Here is a 22,040-nt window from a genome sequence, read left to right on the forward strand (position 1 = left end):
AGGTCTCCCGGGGGATGGCAAGAACCCAATTACTTAAATAATCACCACTGCATCCCAGGTTCTGCGTTAGCACTAAGCTAGAGGGAGGATCCAGAAGTGGATATTGAACCCAGTTATTCTGATATAGGATATAGGTGTCTTAAAGACTATTGGGCAGGAGCTGGTGGAGTGGCGTAGGAGGATAAGGCACAGCCTGTGATGCTGGCATTCCATATGGGCACTAGTTCAAGACCTGGCTGCTCTGCTTCCAGTCGTGCTCCCTGCTAATGGGCCTGGGAAAACAGTGTATGATGGCCCAAGTGCTTGGGCGCCTGTACCCACATGGGAGACTGAGAAAAACTTCAAGCTCGTGGCTTCAGCAACCATTTGGGGAGTAAACCAGCAGATGGACAATCCCTCCCTCTCTTTCAAATAAATAAAAATAAATCTTTGAAAAAAAAAAAAAAAGGACCACTTGACCAAACACCCACTCTGTATCATCATACTTTAAAAATAGAATGAGTTGGCCGGCGCCTCAGCTCACTAAGCTAATCCTCCACCTGCGGCACCAGCACCCCGGGTTCTAGTCCCAGTTAGGGCACCGGATTCTGTTCCGGTTGCCCCTCTTCCAGTCCAGCTCTCTGCTGTGGCCCAGGAAGGCACTGGGGGATGGCCCAGGTCCTTGGGCCCTGCACCCACATGGGAGACCAGGAGGAAGCACCTGGCTCCTGGCTTCAGATCGGCGCGCCGGCCACAACACGCAGGCCGCGGCAGCCGCTTGTGGGGTGAACCAACGGAAAAAAAAAAAAGAGAATGAGTTTATTTTTAATTTCCCTCTTCTGTGAGAATTAATATTTTATAAAACTAATGGTAGGGGCTGGTGCTGTGGCGCAGCAGGTGAAAGCCCCAGCCTACGGTGCTGGCATCCCATATGGGCACTGGTTCAAGTCCCAGCTACTCCACTTCTAATCCAGCTCTCTTCTATGGCCTGGAAAAGCAGTAGAAGATGGCCCAAGTCTCTGGACCCCTGAACCCACAAGGAAGACCCGGAAGAAGCTCCTGGCTCTTGGCTTCGGATCAGCACAGTTCCTGCTGTTGCAGCCATCTAGGGAGTGAACCACCAAATGGAAGATCTCTCTCTCTCTCTCTTTCTCTCTCTGCCTCTGCCTCTCTGTAACTCTGCCTTTCAAATAAATAAATAAATAAGTAAGTAAAAGATAAGGCTAGGATAAAGCTTAAAAAAAAATCTGATGGTAGAGGGGTAGTTATTTGGCACAGTGGTCAAGACACCCACATCCCATATCAGAATTCCTGTATTCAAGTTCGTTCTGTCCTTCCAGTTTCTACTTCCTGCTAATATAGATCCAGGAGGCAGCAGATAATTACTCAGATATTTAGGTTCCTGGGTCTTAGCTTCAGCTTGGTGCAGCCCTGGCTATTGCAGGCATTTGGAGAATGAACCAGTTGATGAAAGAGCTCTCTGTCTCTGCCTTTCAAATAAGTGTTTTTATAAACTTAGAACCTAAGTGAAACTAATGAAATTAAGGCAATTATTTCGCTCTCCTAGCATATCCAATTTGCTAAATGATTTTTGCTTAGTTAGAAATGTTAGCAGTTTATTTTTATGTCACAGAAGTCACCAGCTGTTAAAAATGAAAGTGCTTTTCTGTTGCTTGGCTTAACTTTCACATATACTACATTCTGCTTTATAGAATCAACGACTTAATAAGCATAGAACTGCAAAATCATTTGTATGTTACTTACTTTAAAATTGGTTAAATTTTTGGTTTGGAAAAGTCAAGATACCGTACAGAAAATGAACACAGCCATCTGTGGCCTAAACAATGATAAGAGTTGTCTTTTTATATTAGATAATAATTAGTGTCTCACAGGATACCATGGTACTGGGGGATTTTTGTACATCATTTCAAAAGGATTTGTTATAGACAGTACCTGACGTTTCCCATAAACGAGTTCCCATTAGAGGGTGGTGTTTGCATTTATTCCGTGAAAACTGCCCTGTCTGCATTCATTCCGTAAATTCTAGAGTTCCTTAAAAAGCACATGGAAAGTGAAATTAAAAGATTAGTTTGTGTTTTGGTGCAATGAATTTTTTGAAACCTATGAATTATTTTTTATAATGTATATTTTCTGTTAACTTTTCAAGTATCTGTTGGATGTATGGATTTGAATGCTCATTTTATGCTTTGTGTTGCTGCATGAATGAAAGTGATATGGGGGAACTAGCATGGCACAGTGGGTTAAACCACCACTTGTGAAGTGGCATCCCATATCGAAGCACCAGTTAGAGTCCTGGTGGCTATTCTGCTTCCCATCCAGCTCTTTGCTAGTGCACCTGGGAATGCAATGACAGATGGCACATGTATCTCGGCCACTACCACCATTGTAGAAGACCAGGAAGGAGTTCCTAGCTCTAGGCTTTGGCCTGAATGAGAGGATGGAAGAGCTCTTTCTTTATTTCTCCCTTTCTCTGTCATTCTGCCTTTCAAATAAAAAGTTTCTTGCCCACATGGAGTTCTATAATGCTGTACAAGAAAGGGGTGATTTTGAAAGTGAGGCAAGAAAAAACTGAAGTCTCAGAAAATAGTGGGAAAACAATGTCACTTATCAGGAAAAGCCCTGAAGGAGTCAGCCATAGTATGGATTGATGTCAGTCAAAAAGAGAGGTAAAGGGCTGGTACTGTGGCGGAGCGGCTAAAGCCGCTGTCTGCAGTACCAGCATCCCACATGGGCGCTGATTTGAGTCCTGGCTGCTCCACTTATGATCCAGCTCTCTGCTATGGCCTGGGAAAGCAGTAGAAGATGACCCAGTCCTTGGGTCCCTGCACCCACATGGGAGACTTCAGAAGAAGCTCCTGGCTTCAGATCAGCCCAGCTCTGGCCATTGAGGCTATTTGGGTAGTGAACCAGTGGATGTAAGACCTCTATCTCTTTGCCTCTGCCTTTCTGTGATTCTGCCTTTCAGATAAATAAATAAATCTTAAAAAAAAAAAAAAGTGGTAGGCATGAGAAATATGAGAAAGTAACAAGCATAACATGTTTGAGAAACTGAAAATATTCTAGTCATTTGAGCACGGTGGGCAAAAGAGAGGGGAACAAGGTGTAGTTGAAAAAACTAGGAGGCCATGTTGTGCAACAATCTCCTCTCTGTTATGTTGTAACTTAAAATTATGTTTTAAGTTTACTGATATCTCTTATACTTAAAATTGTGTGCTTGTAGAGGATAAGATGTTTCTTAAAATAAGTTTCCATTAAAGTAAATTAGGGAAAAAGCTACTAAAATAAGAATGAGAGAAGACTGCAGTTCTCATTAGAAGGAGAGATGTTGAAAGTAGAGGGGAAATTTAGCATCAGAAAGAATATTATAATGATTTAAATACATGGGATTTTGATTTTAAGGGTTTACTTACTTATTTAAAAGGCAGAGTGACAGAGAAACAGATCTTCCATCCTCTGGTTTGATCCTCCCATTGGCTGTAACTTCCAGGTCTGGGCTAAGCTGAAGCCAGCCAGGAGCCAGGAACTCCACCCTGGCCTCCCACATGGGTAGCAGGGTCCAAGTACTTGGGCCATCCCCTTATGCTTTCCCAGACACAGTAGCAAGAAGCTGGATGAGAAGCGGAGGAGCTGTGACTTGACCCACTGATCCTAATGTATGGGCCTCCTGTGAGTCTGCCCTCTTGGACCCACCGTGTCTATTCTCTTGTGTTGAAGTCACCATTTTGTGGATTGCATGTGTTTCCTGTCTTTTAAAGCTTCCTTAGGAGAAAGTGTGTAGAAAAAATTGGAGTCCCTTCATGTCTGAAAATACCTTCATTCTGTCTTCATATTTGATTGAAGTTTCCCGGTGATAGTAAAATGGGTGAAAGTTTAGAATATAATAGAAGAGGAGGAGGAAATGGTCAATATTCTATAAAGTTCCAGGGTATGGAATGTCCAGCCCACAGCCATAAAAGGCCCACAAAAATCATTTGGCCTGGGCATGTCAAAGCAACCACAGACAAGACTCCATATTCAGTAAATCTGTAGCAGGCTAGTCTTTAAGTTGATAATTTTGTATAGCCCTTGAGTGATGTTGTGAATGTCCAAGTGACCCTTGGCAGAAATAAGTTCCCCACACCTGCACACAATGGGAGTAGTCTGCCCATGGAACCCCAGACAGACTTAGCACTCGGAATGAGTAAGTAGAACAAAAAAAATGAAAGTCCAACATAGAATGAGAAATAGAAGGATAAGAGCAGAATCAAAAAGGAAAGGAAGCCACAACCCGTAATAACAAGTTTTCAACCAAACTTTGAAAGCTTTGTTCCTATTCCCAGGTATGAAAAGTTGCCACCAGAAAATTGGAGAGTGTCGGTAATTCATTATGAAATGTTGGTATAGTTGTTGGCTTTTAGTGTAGTTGTGAGCACCGTAAAGCCCTATCTGATGCTGGCCTACAGGAGCTAGCAGCCTGATACTTCGATCTCCAGTCATTTAAAGCAAAGCCTGCAAGGTTCACTAACCCTGCTCTTTTTTTTTTCTTTTTTAGCTTTGTGGTGTCAGTTTTAGAAGTTCTCCATTAAAACTTGGAGATATTCCCACTAATGGCGTCCTTCCTTTTATATCCTGCTTATCTTTGGGGAATTTGTTAAAATCATTGCTTAATTAAAGTTTTTCTCATCCCCAATCTGCCTGTTGTACCTAAATCTTAAACAAGTATAACTCAAAATAATCAGAATATTTAAAAATATTTAGATACATCTGAAAAAACATGTATCTGTATGGATATACACCAAGGTGTGGCTGTGTTCATCTACACAGATGAGATTATGGATATTTTTAAATGCTTTTCCTTTTGCTTTTCTTTATTTTGTGATTTATGTAAGAAGAATTGTAATTCTTGTTAATTCTTAAATTGGTCATTTAAGTTAAGAGGAGAGGTAAGTGAAAATTGCAAAATTTGGGTCTGAGATAATCCCACTCAAAGAACTATGATACAAAATACTTATATAAATTATATATTATATACATATATATGTGTATATCAGAGGGCATTTCATCCAGTTCATTGAAAAGGGGGCCAGTGTTGTGACTCAGCAGGTTAAGCCGCCACCTGCAACACTGGTACCCATATCAGAGCTCTGGTTCCAATACTGGCTGCTCTGCTTCAGGAGACCCAAATGGAGTTCGGGGCTCCCGGCTTCATCCTGGACCAGCCCCCGGCCATTGTGGCCAGTGCAGAAATCAACCAACAGATGGAAAATCAGTCTTTCTCTGTCCTTCCCTCTCAATCTGTCACTCTACCTTTCAAATAAATAAAATAAATATGGGGGGGTGGGAGGAATTAAATGAAAAAAATGAAGTTAAAAATGTTTATTTGTGGGGCCCCGCATTGTGGTGCAGCAGTTTTAATCTTTATACATGGCATGGCATGTTGTCCACAAAATCCCAATCACTGGGACCAGTGTGGTGAGACAGTGAACTAAGCTGCTGCCTGCAGATCCAGCTGCCTATTAATTTATGTCTGGGAAGGCAGTGGATGATGGCTCAGGTACTCCCACCTGCCACCCCCATGGGAGGCCCAGGTGGAGTTCCAAGCTCCTGGCTTAGGCCTGGCCCAACCTCAGTTGTTGCAGCCATTTGGGGAGTGAACCAGCTGATAAAAGATCTGTTTCTGTTGCTCCCACTTTTTCTGTTACTTTACCTTTCAAATAAATTAGACTCCCTGATTCATTCATTCATTCATTCTCTCTCTCTCTCTCTCTCTCTCTCTCTCCCTCTCCCTCTCCCTCTCCCTCTCCCTCCCTCCCTCCCTCCCTCCCTCTCTCTCTCTCTCTCCACTTTTATTTTCAGGCTTTCTTTGGCACACATGTGAAGGAAATTATTTTACATAAGGACTTAATTAAATCTGTTTGCATAGCCCCATTGGATATTTAAGCATCTAAAATGATGGGAGTGCAAGAAAACCTTTGGTACATAAAACTTATAATGATTTCTTTTTCCACCTTGACCAGGATTATAACCAAAACAGATGTGTGAAAGGTGACAGAGAGGGGGCCATTGGTCTCACTAAGAATTCCCTGCTTTCTGCATCTCTGTTTCAGAAGACCAAGAGGTGACTTAGGAGACTGAATATTTCTGGGGACAATACCAGTATTTGCATGAATTTCCATGTATATCTGGATGAGACTGGAAGCAGCCATTCAATTTTATGAATCTCACTGGACAATATGAATTTACCGGATTATTTCAGTCTTCATACACTTTGGTCATCATTGTCTTGAAAATGTGTCAAAGGAACATATGCTAATATGGCAATGACTATAAAATGGCACATAGCATTTATTAATCCTGAAAAAATATATGTACTGTTTTTTCAGTATAATTATGAGTATGTTAGAACTATTTCATGAAAACAACCTTTTTATTACTTTTGTGTGAATGTATTTAACAAGATGTTTTGTCTTTTGTGTAAGGAAGCTTCTAGAGGCTAGATATTTAATTGTAAATATGTGAGGAAACTCAATGAAGAATTCAGGATAAAAATAGAAAAAGCACAGGTATCTGGGAATTCAAATATTGAGATACATAGAAAAACATTAAATTGATGAGTGAACTTGTAAAAGGTAGCATTTCAAATTTCTGAAGACATATCCTGTGTGTGTGTATATATATATATATATAAAATATGCAGCAGCAACAATTTTTATAAGTATTGTCTGACTTTATTAATACTAGATTATATAGTCTCAGCCTTAATTCTACATTTACATTATTTTGTAATTTTTTATTACTATTTTTAAGAGATTAAAGAAACATACTCTCTATTAATGCAATAAGAATCTGGTAGACAGTTGCTGCAAAAATATTTGAATTGTGTATTCAAGCTAATGTGTGTCAGTATATATGTTTTTGTGTAAGTCCAAGACTGTTGGTCTGTGAAGTTATTTTGTAAGGAAATACTTTGGTACAGTTTTGTGTCCCAGGAAATGTGTGTATTTTTTAATCCTTTCTGAATATGCAGTGAGGTTAATAAACAGGATTGTTTTCTTCCCTACTGAATAGATAAGTGTTTTCTTTTTAGAAATTGAAAGTTTCATGTAAGTTACCTTAGAAGAACTATTATGATATTAACCTATCTTTATTTTTGGAACTCATTTAATAACAATGTTGTTGAAGAAAGAACAATAAATAAAAATAGATATAGGAAATGTTTAGAAATAAAAATAGATATAGGAAAGATTGACCTCCATAGTACTACCAATATTTGGAGTCCTTAGACATTAGATGCTATGAAAATAATAGGTAAGAACGCTTGGAAAATTGACTTTTTAACTACACTTGAAAACATCTAATATGTGAAATTGGTTTGATTTTGTGATTCATTGTAGCAGGAGGGAGTTATAAGTCAAGTCTAAGGCATGAAGGCTATCTAAAAACAAATGCTATTTTTAAATATTTTTTCATTAGAAAACAACAAATTCATTTTAAAGCAACAAATTTCAATTTTTATTGTTTAAAATGACAGATTTAACTAATATTATCTAGCATTGTAATTTTTGTTCATCATAATAGTATTGGAAAGAACTATCAAATAAGGTCTTAAGGATTTATATCCATTTTTTGTGGAGTTTTTCCACCCGTTAAAAATTATCCTGGATGATTCTCAGCAATTAAAGTTCATCTATATTTTACAGTTGGATTTGTTTAAGGATTTTTCTCAGCATACTAAGATATTGTGACTCCTTTTCTACATTTGAGCAAATACCTGAGGTCTGTGTTGTGCCAGAAACTAACAGTTGACTGAAGGCTTTAATAAGTAAAACATAAGGACAATTAAAATTTTTTTCCAGAATTTATTTCTATACTTTTACTCTGAAAGAATGTAATTGGAGGAAAAGTTAATGACCCAGCCATGTGTCCTGTGTAGTGTGATTGATAATTTGAAATTTGTCACAGTGATTTAAAACAGAACAAAACTTTTTCCTGAGGCCGGCGCTGTGGCTCACTTGGCTAATCCTCTGCCTGCGGCACCATCATCCCGTGTGCCAGGTTCTAGTCCCAGCTGCTCCTCTTCCAGTCCAGCTCTCTGCTGTGGCCCGGGAGGGCAGTGGAGGATGGCCCAAGTGCTTGGGCGCCTGCGCCCTCATGGGAGACCAGGAGGAAGCACCTGGCTCCTTGCTTTGAATCGGCACAGCACCGTCCTTAGCAGCCATTTGGGGGGTGAACCAATGGAAGGAAGACCTTTCTCTCTGTCTGTCTGTCTCACTGTCTAACTCTATCTGTTAAATTAAAAAAATAAATAAAAGGCACTTTTTCCTGATTTCTTATTCCAAGGTAAAAAAAAATAAAATAGCAGCCTGTTTGAATTTTGGAGTGAAGTAAAACTCTTTTGTATGCCTTTTTGCACATTATGCCCAATAGTTTTTATGTTTATATTTGGCCAGGTTTGTAGTTAAAAAAACTAAATTTACTTGGGATCTTTAGGAGGTTAGTTAAATTGTTATGCTGAGGCTATAATTCATAGGACTGTGACCTTATAAGAAAAGAGGGTATCTCTCCCCCAGCCCTGCCTCCCTCCTTTTCTTTTGTTTCTGCCATGTGAGGATACAGTGAAAAGGTGGTCATCTGCAAGCCATAAAAAGCCCTGTCCAGAACCTGACCATGCTTGCACCATGATCTCATACTCCCAGCCTCAAGAACTGTGAGAGAAATTTGTTGTTCATGGCACCCAGTCTGTGCTACTTTGTTAGGGCATTCTGAGCCAATTCATTAGGAAATAACTTACTTGATGCAAAATAAAACAGGAAAGGAGGGCTAAAGGAACAAAAGAAGCCTGAAGTACATAGACAACAGAAGGAAGACAAAGTTCTGGACCAGTGTTGTGGTGCAGCAGGTAAGCAGTGCCAGCATCCCATATGGGTGCCGGTTTGAGTCCTGGTTGCTCCCCTTCTGATCCAGCTCCATGCTAATGGCCTGGGAAAACAAAAGATGACCCAAGTGGCTTGGGGCACTGCAGCAACATGGGAAACCTGAAAGAAGCTCCTGGCTTTGGCCTGGCCCAGCCCTATTTGTTGCAGCCATCTGGAGAGTAAACCAGCATATGGAAGGTCTGTATCTCCCTCTCTGTAACTGCTTTTCAAATTAATAAATAAATCTTTAAAAAAAAAAAAAAGGCAAAGTCTGCCAGACTGGATTTAATTTACAAATGCAACTATATGCTTTTGGTAGAAGACACACTTTGGAGTCAAAAACCCAAACAAACAAAAGGTTAAAAAAAAGATTATGCAAATGGAAACCATAGGAAATCTGGAGTGGCTTTACTATAACCAGACAAAATAGACTTTTAAATGTGAGAGATTAGGAGGAACATTTTATGATGATGAAAGGGACAAACTATCGAGAAGATACCACAATTACATATACACCTGAAAGCAGAACTCTAGAATACATGAAGCAGAAAATAACAAATGGAAGCCTGGCGATGTGTAGCAGGTTAAACCACCATCTGCAACACCAGCATCCCATAACCAAGTGCCTGCTCGAGTCCCAGGTATTCTGCTTCAGTCCCACTTCCTGCTAATGCACCTAGGAAGGCAGCAGAATATGGCTCAAGTACTTGGGCCCCTGCCATCCATATGGGAGACCAGGATAAAGTTGCTGGCTTTGTCGTGACCCAGTCCTGTCCAATGTGGCCATTTGAGGAATGAGCCAGTAGGTAAAAGGTCTGTGTGTCACTGGGCCTTTATTACAAATAAATCTTAAAAAGACATCTATAATGGCCGGTGCTGTGGTGTAGCAGGTAAAGTCGGCATCCCATATGGGCACCAGTTCAAGACCCAACTACTCCATTTCCGATCCAGCTGTCAGCTATGGCCTGGGAAAGCAGTAGATGGCCCAAGTCCTTGGGCCCCTGTACCCACGTGGGAGACCTGGAAGAAGCTCTTGGCTCCTGGCTTCAGACTGGCACAGCTCTGGCCATTGCAGTCATCTGGGGAATGATCCAGTGGATGGAAGACTCACATTCTCTCTCTCCTTGCTCTGTGTAACTGTGACTTTCAAGTAAAATGAATCTTTAAAAAAAAAAAAAAGACATCTATAGAACACTCTACCAAAAATGTTCTTCTCAAGTATACATGGGACATTCTTCAAGATAGTCAAGGCTATAAAACAAATATCAACACATTTAAAAGGATAGAACTAATACAAAAATGTTACTTGATCACAATGAAATGAAATTTAAAATCAGTAACAAAAATTTGGGAAACTCATGTGGAGATGAATGCAATCCTAGAAAATCAGAGGTTGCCGAATCAAGAGAAATTAAGAAAATATAAAGATACAACATCTCAAACTTAGGAAATGCAAAATGTTACTTGGAGTTAAATTTATAGCTATGAATAACAACATAATAAAGAATCTTAATCTGTCACCTGAAGACACTAAAAAGAGGAAACTAGTTAATGCAGGTTGGAGGAATAATGATTACAGTGGAAGTAAAAAAAGTAATGAAACAAAATCGGTTCTTTGAAGAACTCAACATTGGCAAGCCATTAGCTGTTTTGAAAAAAAGATTGGGGCCGGTGCTGTGGCACAGCAGGTTAAAGCCTTGGCCTGAAGTGCTGGCATCCCATATGGGCATTGGTTCTAGTCCCAGTTGCTGCTCTTCTGACCCAGCTCTGCTCTGGCCTGGGAAAGCAGTAGAAGATGGCCCAAGTGCTTGGGCCCTGCACCCGCATGGGAGACCAGGAGAAGCACCTGGCTCCTGGCTTCAGATCAGCGCCGGTGCGCTGGCCACAGCGGCCACTGGAGGGTGAACCAACGGTAAAGGAAGACCTTTCTTTCTGTCTCTCTCTCTCACTGTCTACTCTGCCTGTCAAAAAAAAAAAAAAGAAAGAAAGAAAGGAATAGTCTTTTTGACAGGTGGTGCTGAGACACTAGACAGTCACCTGCAAAAGAATTAAGTTTCGCATGGATATTTGGCATAATGGTTAAGATGCAACATCCCATACTAGAATGTCTGTGTCTGATACCAACCTCCAGTTTCTGAGTCTCAGCCACCTGATAATGCAGACCTTGGGAGGCAGTAGTGATGGTTCAAGTAATTGGGTTCCAGGCACCCACATAAGACCAGGATTCAGTCCTGGCTTTGACCCCCAGCCAGCAGCTATTGTGAGCATTTGGGGAGCTCTCTCTCCCTGCCTCTATCTGTCTGAAATTAAAAAAATTAAATTGGATCCATAAGTCACATTATGTACAAAAATTAATTCAAAATGGATAAGACCTAAATACAAAACGAAAACTACAAATTCTTGGAAGAAAACATGGAAATAAATCTTAATGACCTTGGATTTGGAGGAGGATTCTTAGGTATGACACTAAAAGAATAAACAAAAGAGGGTGGCATTGTGGTGTAGCAGGTAAAGCTGCTGCCAGCAATGCCGGCATCCCATATAGGCACAGGATCATGTCCCCGCTTTTCCACTTCCGATCCATCTCCCTGCTAATGGCCTGAGCAAAGCAGTGGAAGATGGCCCAAGTGCTTGGGCACCTGCCACCCACATGGGAGACTTGGATGGAGCTCTTGGCTCCTTGCTTCCACCTAGCTCAACTCTGGCCATTGTGTTCATCTAGGGAGTGAACCAGCGGATGAAAGATCCCTCTCTCTCTCTCTCTCGCTCTCGCTCTCTCTCTCTCTCTGTCTCTCAGGGCTGGGTGATGTGGCATAGTATGTTAAGCCTCTGCCTGCGGCACCACCATCCCATGTGGGCACCAGTTCATGCCCTGGCTGCTCTACTTACAGTCCAGCTCTCTGCTCATGGCCTGGGAAAGCAGTGGAAGATGGCCCAAGTGCTTGGACCCCTGCACTCACATGGGAGACCCAGAAGAAGCTCCTGGCTCCTGGCCTCAGATTGTCCCAGCTCTAGCCTCTGTGGCCATTTGGGGAATGAACCAGCAGATGGAAGACTTTTCTCTGTCTCTCCTTCTCTCTGTCTGTAACTCTGCCTCTCAAATAAATAATCTTAAAAAAAAAAAAAAAAAAAAAAAAAACTCCCTCCTTCTCTGTCACTCACTCCCTCTCTTTGAAATTCTGAATTTCAAATAATTTTTAAAATAAAATAAGCAAAAAGAAAAGTAGATAAATTAGACTTCATCAACCTTTTAAGATTTTTTTTCCTTCAAAGGATGCTATCAAGAAAGCAAAAAGATAATCCAAAGAATGGAAGAAAATATTTACAAATCATCTATCTTATAAATGACTTATATCTAGGATATATAAAGAGCCCTTACAATTGAAAAATAAAAATTGGAGTCAATGAGTCTCTAAACAAGACAAAATTAATCATTAGACATTTGCAGAAATGCTAATCAAAACTACAGTGAAATACCACTTTCTATCCAGTGGGATGACTATAATCAAAAAGTCAGATAACAGCAGGTGTTGCTGAAAGAGTAAAGAAATCGAAACCTCATGCATTGCTGGTGGAATGTAAAGTGGTCTAACCACTGTGGAAAACAAACTGATGGTTTCTCAAGTAATTAAACAGTCACAGTGACCCAAAAGCTCCATTCCAGGGTGAACTGCAAACACTTACCCAATTGATGCATGCATGTTCACAATAAACAATTCATAGCAGCAATACAAAAGTGGAAACAACCCAGGTGCCCCTCAATGGACAGATGGATAAACAAAATACCTGAAAGCTATACAATGAAATATTATTAAATAAGGAAATATTATTAAAAAAAAGGAAAGGAATACAAACATGCATAAACTTTGATTTTCATGTGAGTGGATCATTTTGTGATCTTTTGTGACAGGCTTCTTTCACTTAGCATGATGTTTTCAGAGAAATCTGTCAAGAAAGTATATTAGTGGTTATATTAGTGGTTGCTTAGGGTTAAGGATGGATGGAGAGTTATATATATATATATATATATACACACACATATATACATATATATATATATATACAGCCCTGAAGTTCTTACTCCCACTATTTCTTGTTTGGAAATAAGGTCTTTACAAAGGTACCGTAGTCAAAATGAAATGATTAGGATATGTTCTAACTCAATAGGAGCTGATGTTCTTATAAAAAGGGGAAATCTGGACACACACACACACACACACACACAGGGAAGAGAATAAAGACACAGGGAACAGGTGGCCATATAACAAATGCATCTACAAACCAAGAAGCTAGAAGTCCGAAGGGGCAAGGAAGGAGTCTTAGAGCAGGTGCTGCTAACACCTTGATTTTGGACTTGTGGCCTCCAAAACCCCGAAACAGTTTCTGTTGTTTTAAGGCACCCAGTTTTCAGTCCTTCAGTACGGCAATTTTGAGAAAATAATACAGATGGTGTATTGGTCAGTTTTTTAAAAACTATAACAAAATGCCCAACACAAGCCACTTAGAACGAAAAGAAGCTTATTGAGCTCAGTTTGGGAGGTGTAACGTCCAAGTGGCGTGACCTAGGCTAAGCACTGGCTCTGGCGAGGAGCCCATGGTGGATGGCAGAGGATGGAGCACCTGTGAAGGAAAGAGCACATGGTGATCCAGGAAGAGAGAGGGGGAGGGCTGGGTATGTTCCTTTTATAACAAACCCTCTCGAGAGAAGTACCAAGGGGTCATATGAAAACTTTCTCACAGGACCAGTGCTGTGACGCCAACATCCCATATTGGAACACTGATTTGAGGCCCAACTGCACCATTTCCAATCCAACTCCATGCTAATGCACCTGGGAGTACTCTGGGCCCTGTAACCCAGGAGGGAGACCGAATAGAGTTCCTGACTCCTGGCTTCAGCCTGGCCCATCCCCAACCATTGCTGCCGTTTGGGAAGTGAACCAGATGGTGGAAGACCTGTTTCTCTTTGTCTCTCCCTTTCTCTTCCTGTCACTCTTTCAAATAAATTAAAAAAAAAAAAAAAAAAAAAAAACCTACCTCACATTCCCAATGACCTAAGGACCTTCTACTTGACCTCAGCTTTAAAGATTCCACAGCAACTCCCAATCCTGCCACCCTCAGGACCAAGCCTCCATTCACATGAACCTTGGTGGGAGGCAGGAAGGGACACAATTAAATCACATCCAGCTACGACAGGTGATGGTAGCGGGAGAGCTGCTTCTTGAGGTGATGAAATGGCTCCCTAAATGACTGTGTTACTGATTGCACATCAAGCCAATCTCTGACTTACGATGATTGAACTTAAGATTTCACAACTTGGGGCTGGCGCTGTGGTACAGCGATTAATGTGATGGCCTGAAGTGCTGGCATCCTGTATGGGCGCCAGTTCTAGTCCCGGCTGCTCCACTTCCGATTCAGCTCTCTGCTATGGCCTGGGAAAGCAGTAGAAGATGACCCAAGTCCTTGGGCCCCTGCACTCAGGTGGGAGATGTGGAAGAAGCTCCTGGCTCCTGGCTTCGGATCAGCATAGCTCTGGCCATTGCGACCAATTGGAGAGTGAACCAGCAGATGGAAGACCTCTCTCTCTCCCTCTCTCTGCCTCTCTCTGTGTAACTCTCTCAAATAAAAAAATAAATCTTAAAAAAAAGATTTCACAACTTTACAATGGTGCAAAAACATCCAGTAGAAATTCTACTTTGAATTTTGATCGTTTTTCATGGTAGCAATATACAGTATGATACTCTCTTGGGAGGCTGGCAATAGCAGTGCCTCTCAGGCAGTCACATGATCATGGGACACAACCAATACACCACAGTGTTCTTTGTTGCTAAGTTATGGTGGTGTGTAGGTTAGATATATTAAATACATTTTCAACTTACGATATTTTCAATTTGATGAGTTCATCATGACATAACTCCATCATAAGTCATCTTTATTTGTAACTCTACCAAGACCACTGAGTTATAAACTTTAGTTTAAACAAATCAATTGTGTGGTATGTGGTTTGTGAACTCTGTTTCAATAAATTTACTTTAAAATTTAAAAACAATTTGATGTATTTATTTTCATTTTGAAAGACAGGGACTGAGAGAGACAGAGAGACAGACCTTCCATCTGCTGGTACACTCCTCAAATTCCTGCAACCAGTAGGGCTGCACCAGGTGGAAGCCAGGATTCTGGGAAACCAATCTGGGTCTCCCACATAGGTGGCAGGAACCCAAGTACTCAAGCCATATCTGCTGCCTCCCAAGGTGTACATTAGCAGGAAGCTAGATCAGAAGCAGAGGAGCTGGGACTCAGACCGCACATTCTGATGTGGAATGTGGGCATCCCAAACAGGGTCTTTAAGGGCTGAGCCAAGCACCCACCCTCAAGCTATGTTTTATTTTTTATTTGTATGTATCTCACAAATACAACATTAGGAATATAATAATTCTTCCCACCATACCCACCCTTCCACCAACTCTCCCCACTATTTTTAAATGAACAAGAAACATGGCAACTGTTTTTAGAATATTGTAGAGAAAGATGGAATAGTGGCACGCTTAATACAGATACTTAAGAGTAGAGTTGGATATATTCAAAGCAATCAGAAGTAAGAAATTGTCAGAGTGGAAATAGAAGTCCTCCAGATTCCAGACGTGTCTCAGTAAATGAAAACTAAAAGTAAAGGGCAGACATATGAAGATACTGCTCAGAATGCTTACATCCTAGATCAGAGTACCTGGTTTCAAGTGTCAGCTCCACTTCCAATTCCAGCTTCCTGCTAATGTGCACCCTGGCAGGCAGCAAATGATGCCTCAAGTAGTATGATCCATGCTATCCATGACTGAGTCCTGGTTCCTGGAATCAGCCTGGCTCAGCCCTGAGCTAGTGAAGGCTTCTGGGGAGTGAACCAGTGGATGGAAGATCTGCTTCTCTCATCTCTTTGCCTTTCAAATAAATAAATAATTTTTAAATGGTTAAGATGGCAAATTTTATGTTCTATAGATGTTAACACAATTTTAAAGCACCACTTTTTCAAAAAAAAAGACTTTTTATGTGAAAGGCAGAGTTACAGTCATGAGAGAAAGAGAATCTTCTACCTGCTGGTCCACTCTCCACATGGCCGCAACAGCCAGGGTTGAGAGAGGCCGAAGCCAGAAGCCAGGAGCTTCATCCAGGTCTCCCACATGGGCGGCAGGGGCCCAGACACTTGGGCCATCTTCCGTAAAGCACCACTATTGGTGGAGAATTTTTAAGTGGGTCTACCTGCCTGTAAGCGTAGTTATTAATGCTCTTCTGTGATGCTTAGCATTTTGTAAGCTTGCTTTCCAATGTTAACTCATATGCTCCTGCAGACAACCTCATTAAGGAGGCATGATTAATCAATCCTGCCATCATCCTCTGAGCAAAACAGTGCTCATGGTGCCGGATTGCTCTCTTTAAAATTCTGAAGTATCTTAGAGAAATATTTAGAACCCCAACCTAATGAAATTATTCATCATGACTCTGCCCTTCAAAAGATTTAATTTATTTGTATTTCCCTGGGATTCATTTAGGAATGGCAGTTCAAAGCTGAAGTGGATTTTCCTTTTATTTGTTATCTCTAATAAATAGTTGACAGAACTCTCTCGCTAAGCTGTGATTTGGCAATGCCTGGTTCTTAATTCCAGCTATTTCAAAGCACAGTGCAGGAGAACTGCAATTCTGAGGGGCTGGATGTCTGAAACCTTATTTGGCCTCTCACTCCCTCACTCATTAGGGAGGGAGGCACCCTGGCCAGGGATCACATGCTCTGGCCCAGGGCGAGGGTGACTATTTTGTTCTCCGACTGACTGGGCCCTGCCATAGGGTGGAGAAGGGCTGGAAATAGGCATTTTCTGGTTGCATCGAGGCAGGGGGGGGGGTCTCACCACGGGGCCACTTACAAGGGACAGAGAGAAGCAGGGGCTCTGGAGGTTGGTGTCACCAGTTAACACTGGATGTGCCGTGAGTGCAACTGATAAAAGCCCGAGGAAAACTTGACGGTTGAGACTAATTTGGGCTGTTTTCCTTTGTTGAAAGATGACACTGAAGTGTAATCTTCTGTTCAAAGTCAGAGGGTTCAGTTTGTCTCCAAGTTTGCATTCTGGGCCCCAATCCTCCCCGAAACAGAATGTCTCTTCCCCCTGTATTGTGTGCGAGTTAACTTGGCTCTTGTAAAAGTCAGACACCTGTCTGTGTTCTTTCATTCATTCAACCGATGCTATTAAATGGTGTTGTACCCCAGGCTCTGTGCCAGGTTCGGGGAGAACATCTGAACAAAGTAAGCAAGAAAACTTTTTTTTTTCCTTCAACAAACCTTTATTCAGAAGTAACCGGCAGCACTGAGGTTACAGTAGGCAGGACTTGGGGTAGTAGCGATCACGGAGAGGAGCTGTGAGGAGCTCTGGGTGCCGGTTACACAGCTCTGCTCATTTTCTGATGTGTGTGCTACTCTGATAGAAGCTACAGTTGCAAAGTACAGTCCTCGGCAGCCAGCCAAGCCGACCAGCTCCCTTCCTTCACAGGGACCTGGTGTGCAGCGGCTGCCAATAGCCTTCTCCTCGGTACTGCAGGCAGCCTGTGGCGTGGATGAGTTGCCCTAAGGGAGCTTGGAGACAGCCCTTTACTGCGGACATTCGTGGCTCTGGCTTCATGCTGCTCCCAACCTAGACTGCAGACAGGTGTGCGGGGTGCTTTGGGAAACCTCAAGACACAGCAGCCAGGGTTCATGTTGGCCAAGTCATTGTGTCCACCTGGAGTCAGGAGGCAGAGCCACGTTTTGAGCCCAGGTCCTCTGATTTGGGATGTGGACATCTTAACTGCTAGTCTAAATGCCCACTCCCACAAATTTTGCTTTTTAAAACTCTTCATTAGGGGCAGCATTTAGCCCAGCAGTTAATGCACCTACACCTGTGTTCAACAGTGGGCTGCAGTTCCTGTGTACTATCAAAGCAGACCCTGGGAAGCAGTGATGATGGCTCAAGCAATTGGGTTCCAACCACCCACAGAAGAGATCTGGATTGAGTTCCGGGCTTCCGACTTCAGCCCCAGTTCAGCCCCCAAACAGGGCAGTTTGGAGATGGATAAAACAGAAGGGAGTGCTCTCTGTAGCTCTGCCTCTCAAATAGATAAAAGAAAAATATTAAGAACCTTTATTAAGTTGGAATCTCCAGTACTCATAATACAGTGAAAGGTTCTTTTAGGGTGGAACCAAGTTCTTGTAACTTTTTCTAATATTCTTCCTGTTTCTCCCAGGAATCCTGGCACCATTTTGCCCCCGATCGCCCTTTAGAGAGTGTAACCTCAGAGTATGCATGAAATAAAATACTTTCAAAAATATAAAAACAAAGTTAGGGAAAAACATCTCAGTGTGACAGGGATGGGCACTTTCTTCCTTGGCCCCTCAGTACTCCCGAACATGAAACTTCTGCCTCCCCTTGTATTATTTCCCATCCATCAAAAGAGATCCATGGCTTTCACCTTTCCGTAGCATACTGTTTGCATTGTTTTAGTCTTTCTATGTTAAACTATTCAAAGATGCCCATGGCTTGGGTCATGGGCTGCATGTGAGCAGGACCTCACTGCCCTGCACTATTTACGGGTGCAAGGACTGGCCCTGAGCATTTAAGCAGAATCTGGTGCCATGCTGCGTATTAAGTCTTCACTCCTGAGAAGGAGTTTAAAAGGAGGCTGGGGACAACGTTGTGGTTAAGTTATTACCTGCAACGCCAGCACCCCATATTGGAACACTGGTCCCGGCTATTCCACTTCACATCCAGTTCCCCGCTAATTAACCTGGGAAAGCAGCAGATGATGGCCCAAGTGCTTGGGCCCCTGCCACTCATGTGCAAGACCCAGATGGAGTTATGGGCTCCTGACTTCCGCTTGGCCCATCCCTGGCCGTTGCAGTCAGTTGGGCAGTGAAACAGCAAATGGAAGACTCTCTCTCTCTCTCTCTCTCTCTCTCTCTGTCATTCTACCTTTCAAGTAAAGAAAATCATTCTTAATAAGTTAGAGATGCTATAGTGAAATATCTCTGATTATTCATTTTTAATCAATTAAATTCAAGAAGATAGAGCCAAGTGAAGTTCAAGTTATTTGCATTGACATTTACTAACGTTTTAGACTTTATAAAGATGTGCTAAATAAACACAGTGTGGCTTTCAGTTCATTTTAGGTCTCTTAGAATGAACACATAATTTATAATCCAAACACAGACACTTTTGAAGATAAAAGGAGACACTAAAAATAATTAACAGTGTTAACTGATCTATACCAAGAGTAACCTGGGGATGGCTGGGGCAAATCAGGACATCTGGTCACCCTGCATATCTTCAGATAAAGGAGAAAATTAACTAGAGATTTTTTTTCTACATCAGCCCTTACTGTGACTTTTGTTTTTGGGCAGAGGGGGATTTAAAAAACTATTGTTAAAAATTTCATACTTCAAATTCATATTATGTCCTTTAAGTCTTAAATTAAACTTGTCTTTATGATATTCAACAATTGAATCAGCATTATTATTTCATATAAATTTGGAGCAATACAACTTAACCATTCTGCTTATAAATATAAAAAAAGGTACCAAATTTGAGGCTGATGTTTGTCCTAACAGTTAGGATGCCACTCGGAATACCTACATCCCATATCAGAGTGCCCAGGTTCTACTCCCAATTCCAACACCCTGCTAATGCACACTCTGGGAGGCAGCTTGAGTCCCTGCCACCCATGTGGCAGACTTGGATTGGTTTCCCAGATCCTAGCTTCAGCCTGGTCCAGCCAGAGCCATTGTGAGCATTTATAGAGTGAGCCAGAAGATGGCAACTTTCTCTGTCTGTCTCTTTCTGGTCTCCTTCTCTCCCTTTCTCAATCCAGGTCTCCCATGTGGGTAGGAGGGAGCAAAGTACTTGAGCTGCCACCTGCTTCCTCCAAAAATATGCCTTATCAGGAAGCTGGAATCCAGAGCTGAGCTGAGACTTAAACCCAGACACTCTGGTATGGGATGAAGGGTCCCAAGCCGTGTCTCTGTCCTCAACTGTAGCATTTTCTATTGTTCCCTGACTTTGGTTGAAATATAGTTGATTCTCATTATATGCAGATTTCCTTTTTGGAACTCATTTATTGGCTAAAGTATGTTTGTAGCTCCAAAGCAATACTCACAGTGCCTTATTGGTCATTTGTGGACCTGTGCAGAGTGGGGAAAAATTCGAGTTCCAAGATATGTGTGTGTTTCCAGCTGAGGCCCAGCAAGGTAATTCCCTGTCTACTTATTTCAGCTCGGACTGTAAATAAGTATTCTTTGTGTAGTACATTCGGTGCCATGTTTTCTCATTTTTCTGCTTTTTGTTGGTGATTTCACTTTTATTTTTTTAACTTATTTTACTTATTTGAAAGGCAGAGTTACAGAGAGAAAGAGAGATCTTCCATCCACTAATTCATGCCCCAGGTGGCCATGACTGCCAGAACTGGACCAGGCTGAAGCCAGGAGCCAGGGGCTTCATGTGGTCTCTTAGGTGGGTGGCAGGGCCCAAGGGAGTCCATCCACTTTCCACAGCTTCCCAGGCACTTTAGTAGGGAGCTGAATCAGCTCATATGGGAGGCCAATACTGCAGGTGGCAGCTTAACCCACTGTGCCACAACTCTGGCCCCTATTTATTTATTTTATTTGAGAGGCAAAGGGACACACACACACACACACACACACACATACCTTCCATCCACTTGAACTGCTCCAGGCTGAAGTCTGCAACAGCTCAGACTTGGTCAAGCTGAAGTCAGGACCAGGGAACTCAGTCTAGGTCTGCCATGTGGGTGGCAGGGACCCAAATACTTGAGCCATCACCTGCTGCTTTCCAGAGTGCACATTAACAGGATGTTGGATTGGGAGCGGAGAGCTAGAAGTCAAACCCATTCCAACATGGGTTGTGGGTGCCCCAAGCAGTGTAGCTGCCATGAGGCAAAATGCCCACCCCTATTTCACTTTTAAAAGCATGAATGCCAAAGTGCTGTCTAGTGTTCCCCACCTACAAGAAGGCTATGATAGTCTTATGGAAAAAATCTGTGTGTTAGTAAGCTCTGTTAGACATGAGTGATAATGATATGGGTCATGAGTTGAGTATTAATGAATCAACAATTATATATATATGAGTATATCTTTAGAGATTTATTTATTTATTTGAAAAGCAGAGTGACACAAAGGAAGAGACAGAGAGAAATCTTCCATCTGCTGGCTCACTCCCCAGATAGCTGCAAGTGGAGCCTGGAACTCCATCTAAGTCTCTCACATGGGTAGCAGGGCCCCAAGTACTTGGGCCATCTTCTCTTGTTTTCCCGTGTGCATTAAAAGGGAGCTGGATTGGAAATGGAGCAGCCAGGGGACTGGAACCAGCACTCTGATTTGGGCTGGCAGCATTGCAAGTGGTGGCTTAACCCACTGTGCCACAATGCTGGCCCCAACAATTATATATTAAATTAGATGTGCTAAACAGAAATATGCATGAAACAGAGTTATTATGATTGACAAGAACATTCTGATCAGGCTTGTTGGATCCCAGCCAGCTTCTCCTCAGAGCAGTTGTTGAGCCTTTTCTGATTCAGTGTTTGTGGTAACTTCACAGAACATTTAAGTACTGCAAATAATGATAACTGGCTTGCTTACATAATTAAAACATTGTTTAGAATTGTACAGCCTGGAGCTGGTACTGTGGCACAGCAGGTTAAGCTGCTACTTCAGTTGCCAGCATCCCATACGGGTTTCAGTTTGAGTCCCGGCTGCTCTACTTCCAATCCAGCACCCTGATAATGCTCCTGGGAAAGCTGTGGAAGATGGCCCAACTGCTTGGGTTCCTGCCACCCCCATAGGAGACCCAGATGGAGTTCTAAGTTACTAGCTCCAGCCTGGTCCAACCCCAGCCATTGTGGTCATCTGGAGAGTGAATCAGCAGATGCAAGATCTCTCTTTCTTTCTCTGTAACTCTCCATTCAAATAAGTAAATCTTTAAAAAAATTTTTTCTTAAAAAAAGGATTACACAACCTGAAATGCTAGAAAGTTAATTTGCCCAACAATAGTCTGTACTATTTTGCATCTGGGCCAGAATCATGCTAAAATTTAATAATGTATTTGATAATCATGAAACACATTC

General features: G+C 42.0%; 1 protein-coding gene and 1 non-coding gene across 7 annotated transcripts in view; both read left to right on the forward strand.

The window, feature by feature from the left end:
* SMCHD1 (structural maintenance of chromosomes flexible hinge domain containing 1) overlaps positions 1-7,039 on the forward strand; it is a 165,415-nt gene extending 158,376 nt beyond the window's left edge. Inside the window, exon 48 of one of the 6 annotated variants that reach the window (XM_051851359.3) lies at positions 980-7,039. In XM_051851359.3, coding sequence (XP_051707319.3) covers positions 980-1,010 — 31 coding nt within the window. In that variant the 3' untranslated portion in view covers positions 1,011-7,039. Of the gene's footprint in view, positions 1-976 lie in introns of all 6 variants that reach the window. The other 5 variants (XM_051851361.3, XM_008261120.5, XM_051851360.3 and 2 more) reach the window with 5 other exon arrangements.
* A 10,344-nt stretch (positions 7,040-17,383) lies between these two features.
* LOC127492551 (small nucleolar RNA SNORA70) lies at positions 17,384-17,518 on the forward strand. Its single transcript, XR_007922063.3, has one exon. It is a non-coding gene; the product is annotated as a small nucleolar RNA SNORA70 (small nucleolar RNA).
* The last annotated feature ends 4,522 nt before the right edge of the window (positions 17,519-22,040 follow it).

Source organism: Oryctolagus cuniculus, chromosome 10 (assembly GCF_051225735.1).
Source record: "Oryctolagus cuniculus isolate XC-2025 breed Fujian yellow rabbit chromosome 10, ASM5122573v1, whole genome shotgun sequence".
NCBI classification, from domain to species: Eukaryota; Metazoa; Chordata; class Mammalia; order Lagomorpha; family Leporidae; genus Oryctolagus; species Oryctolagus cuniculus.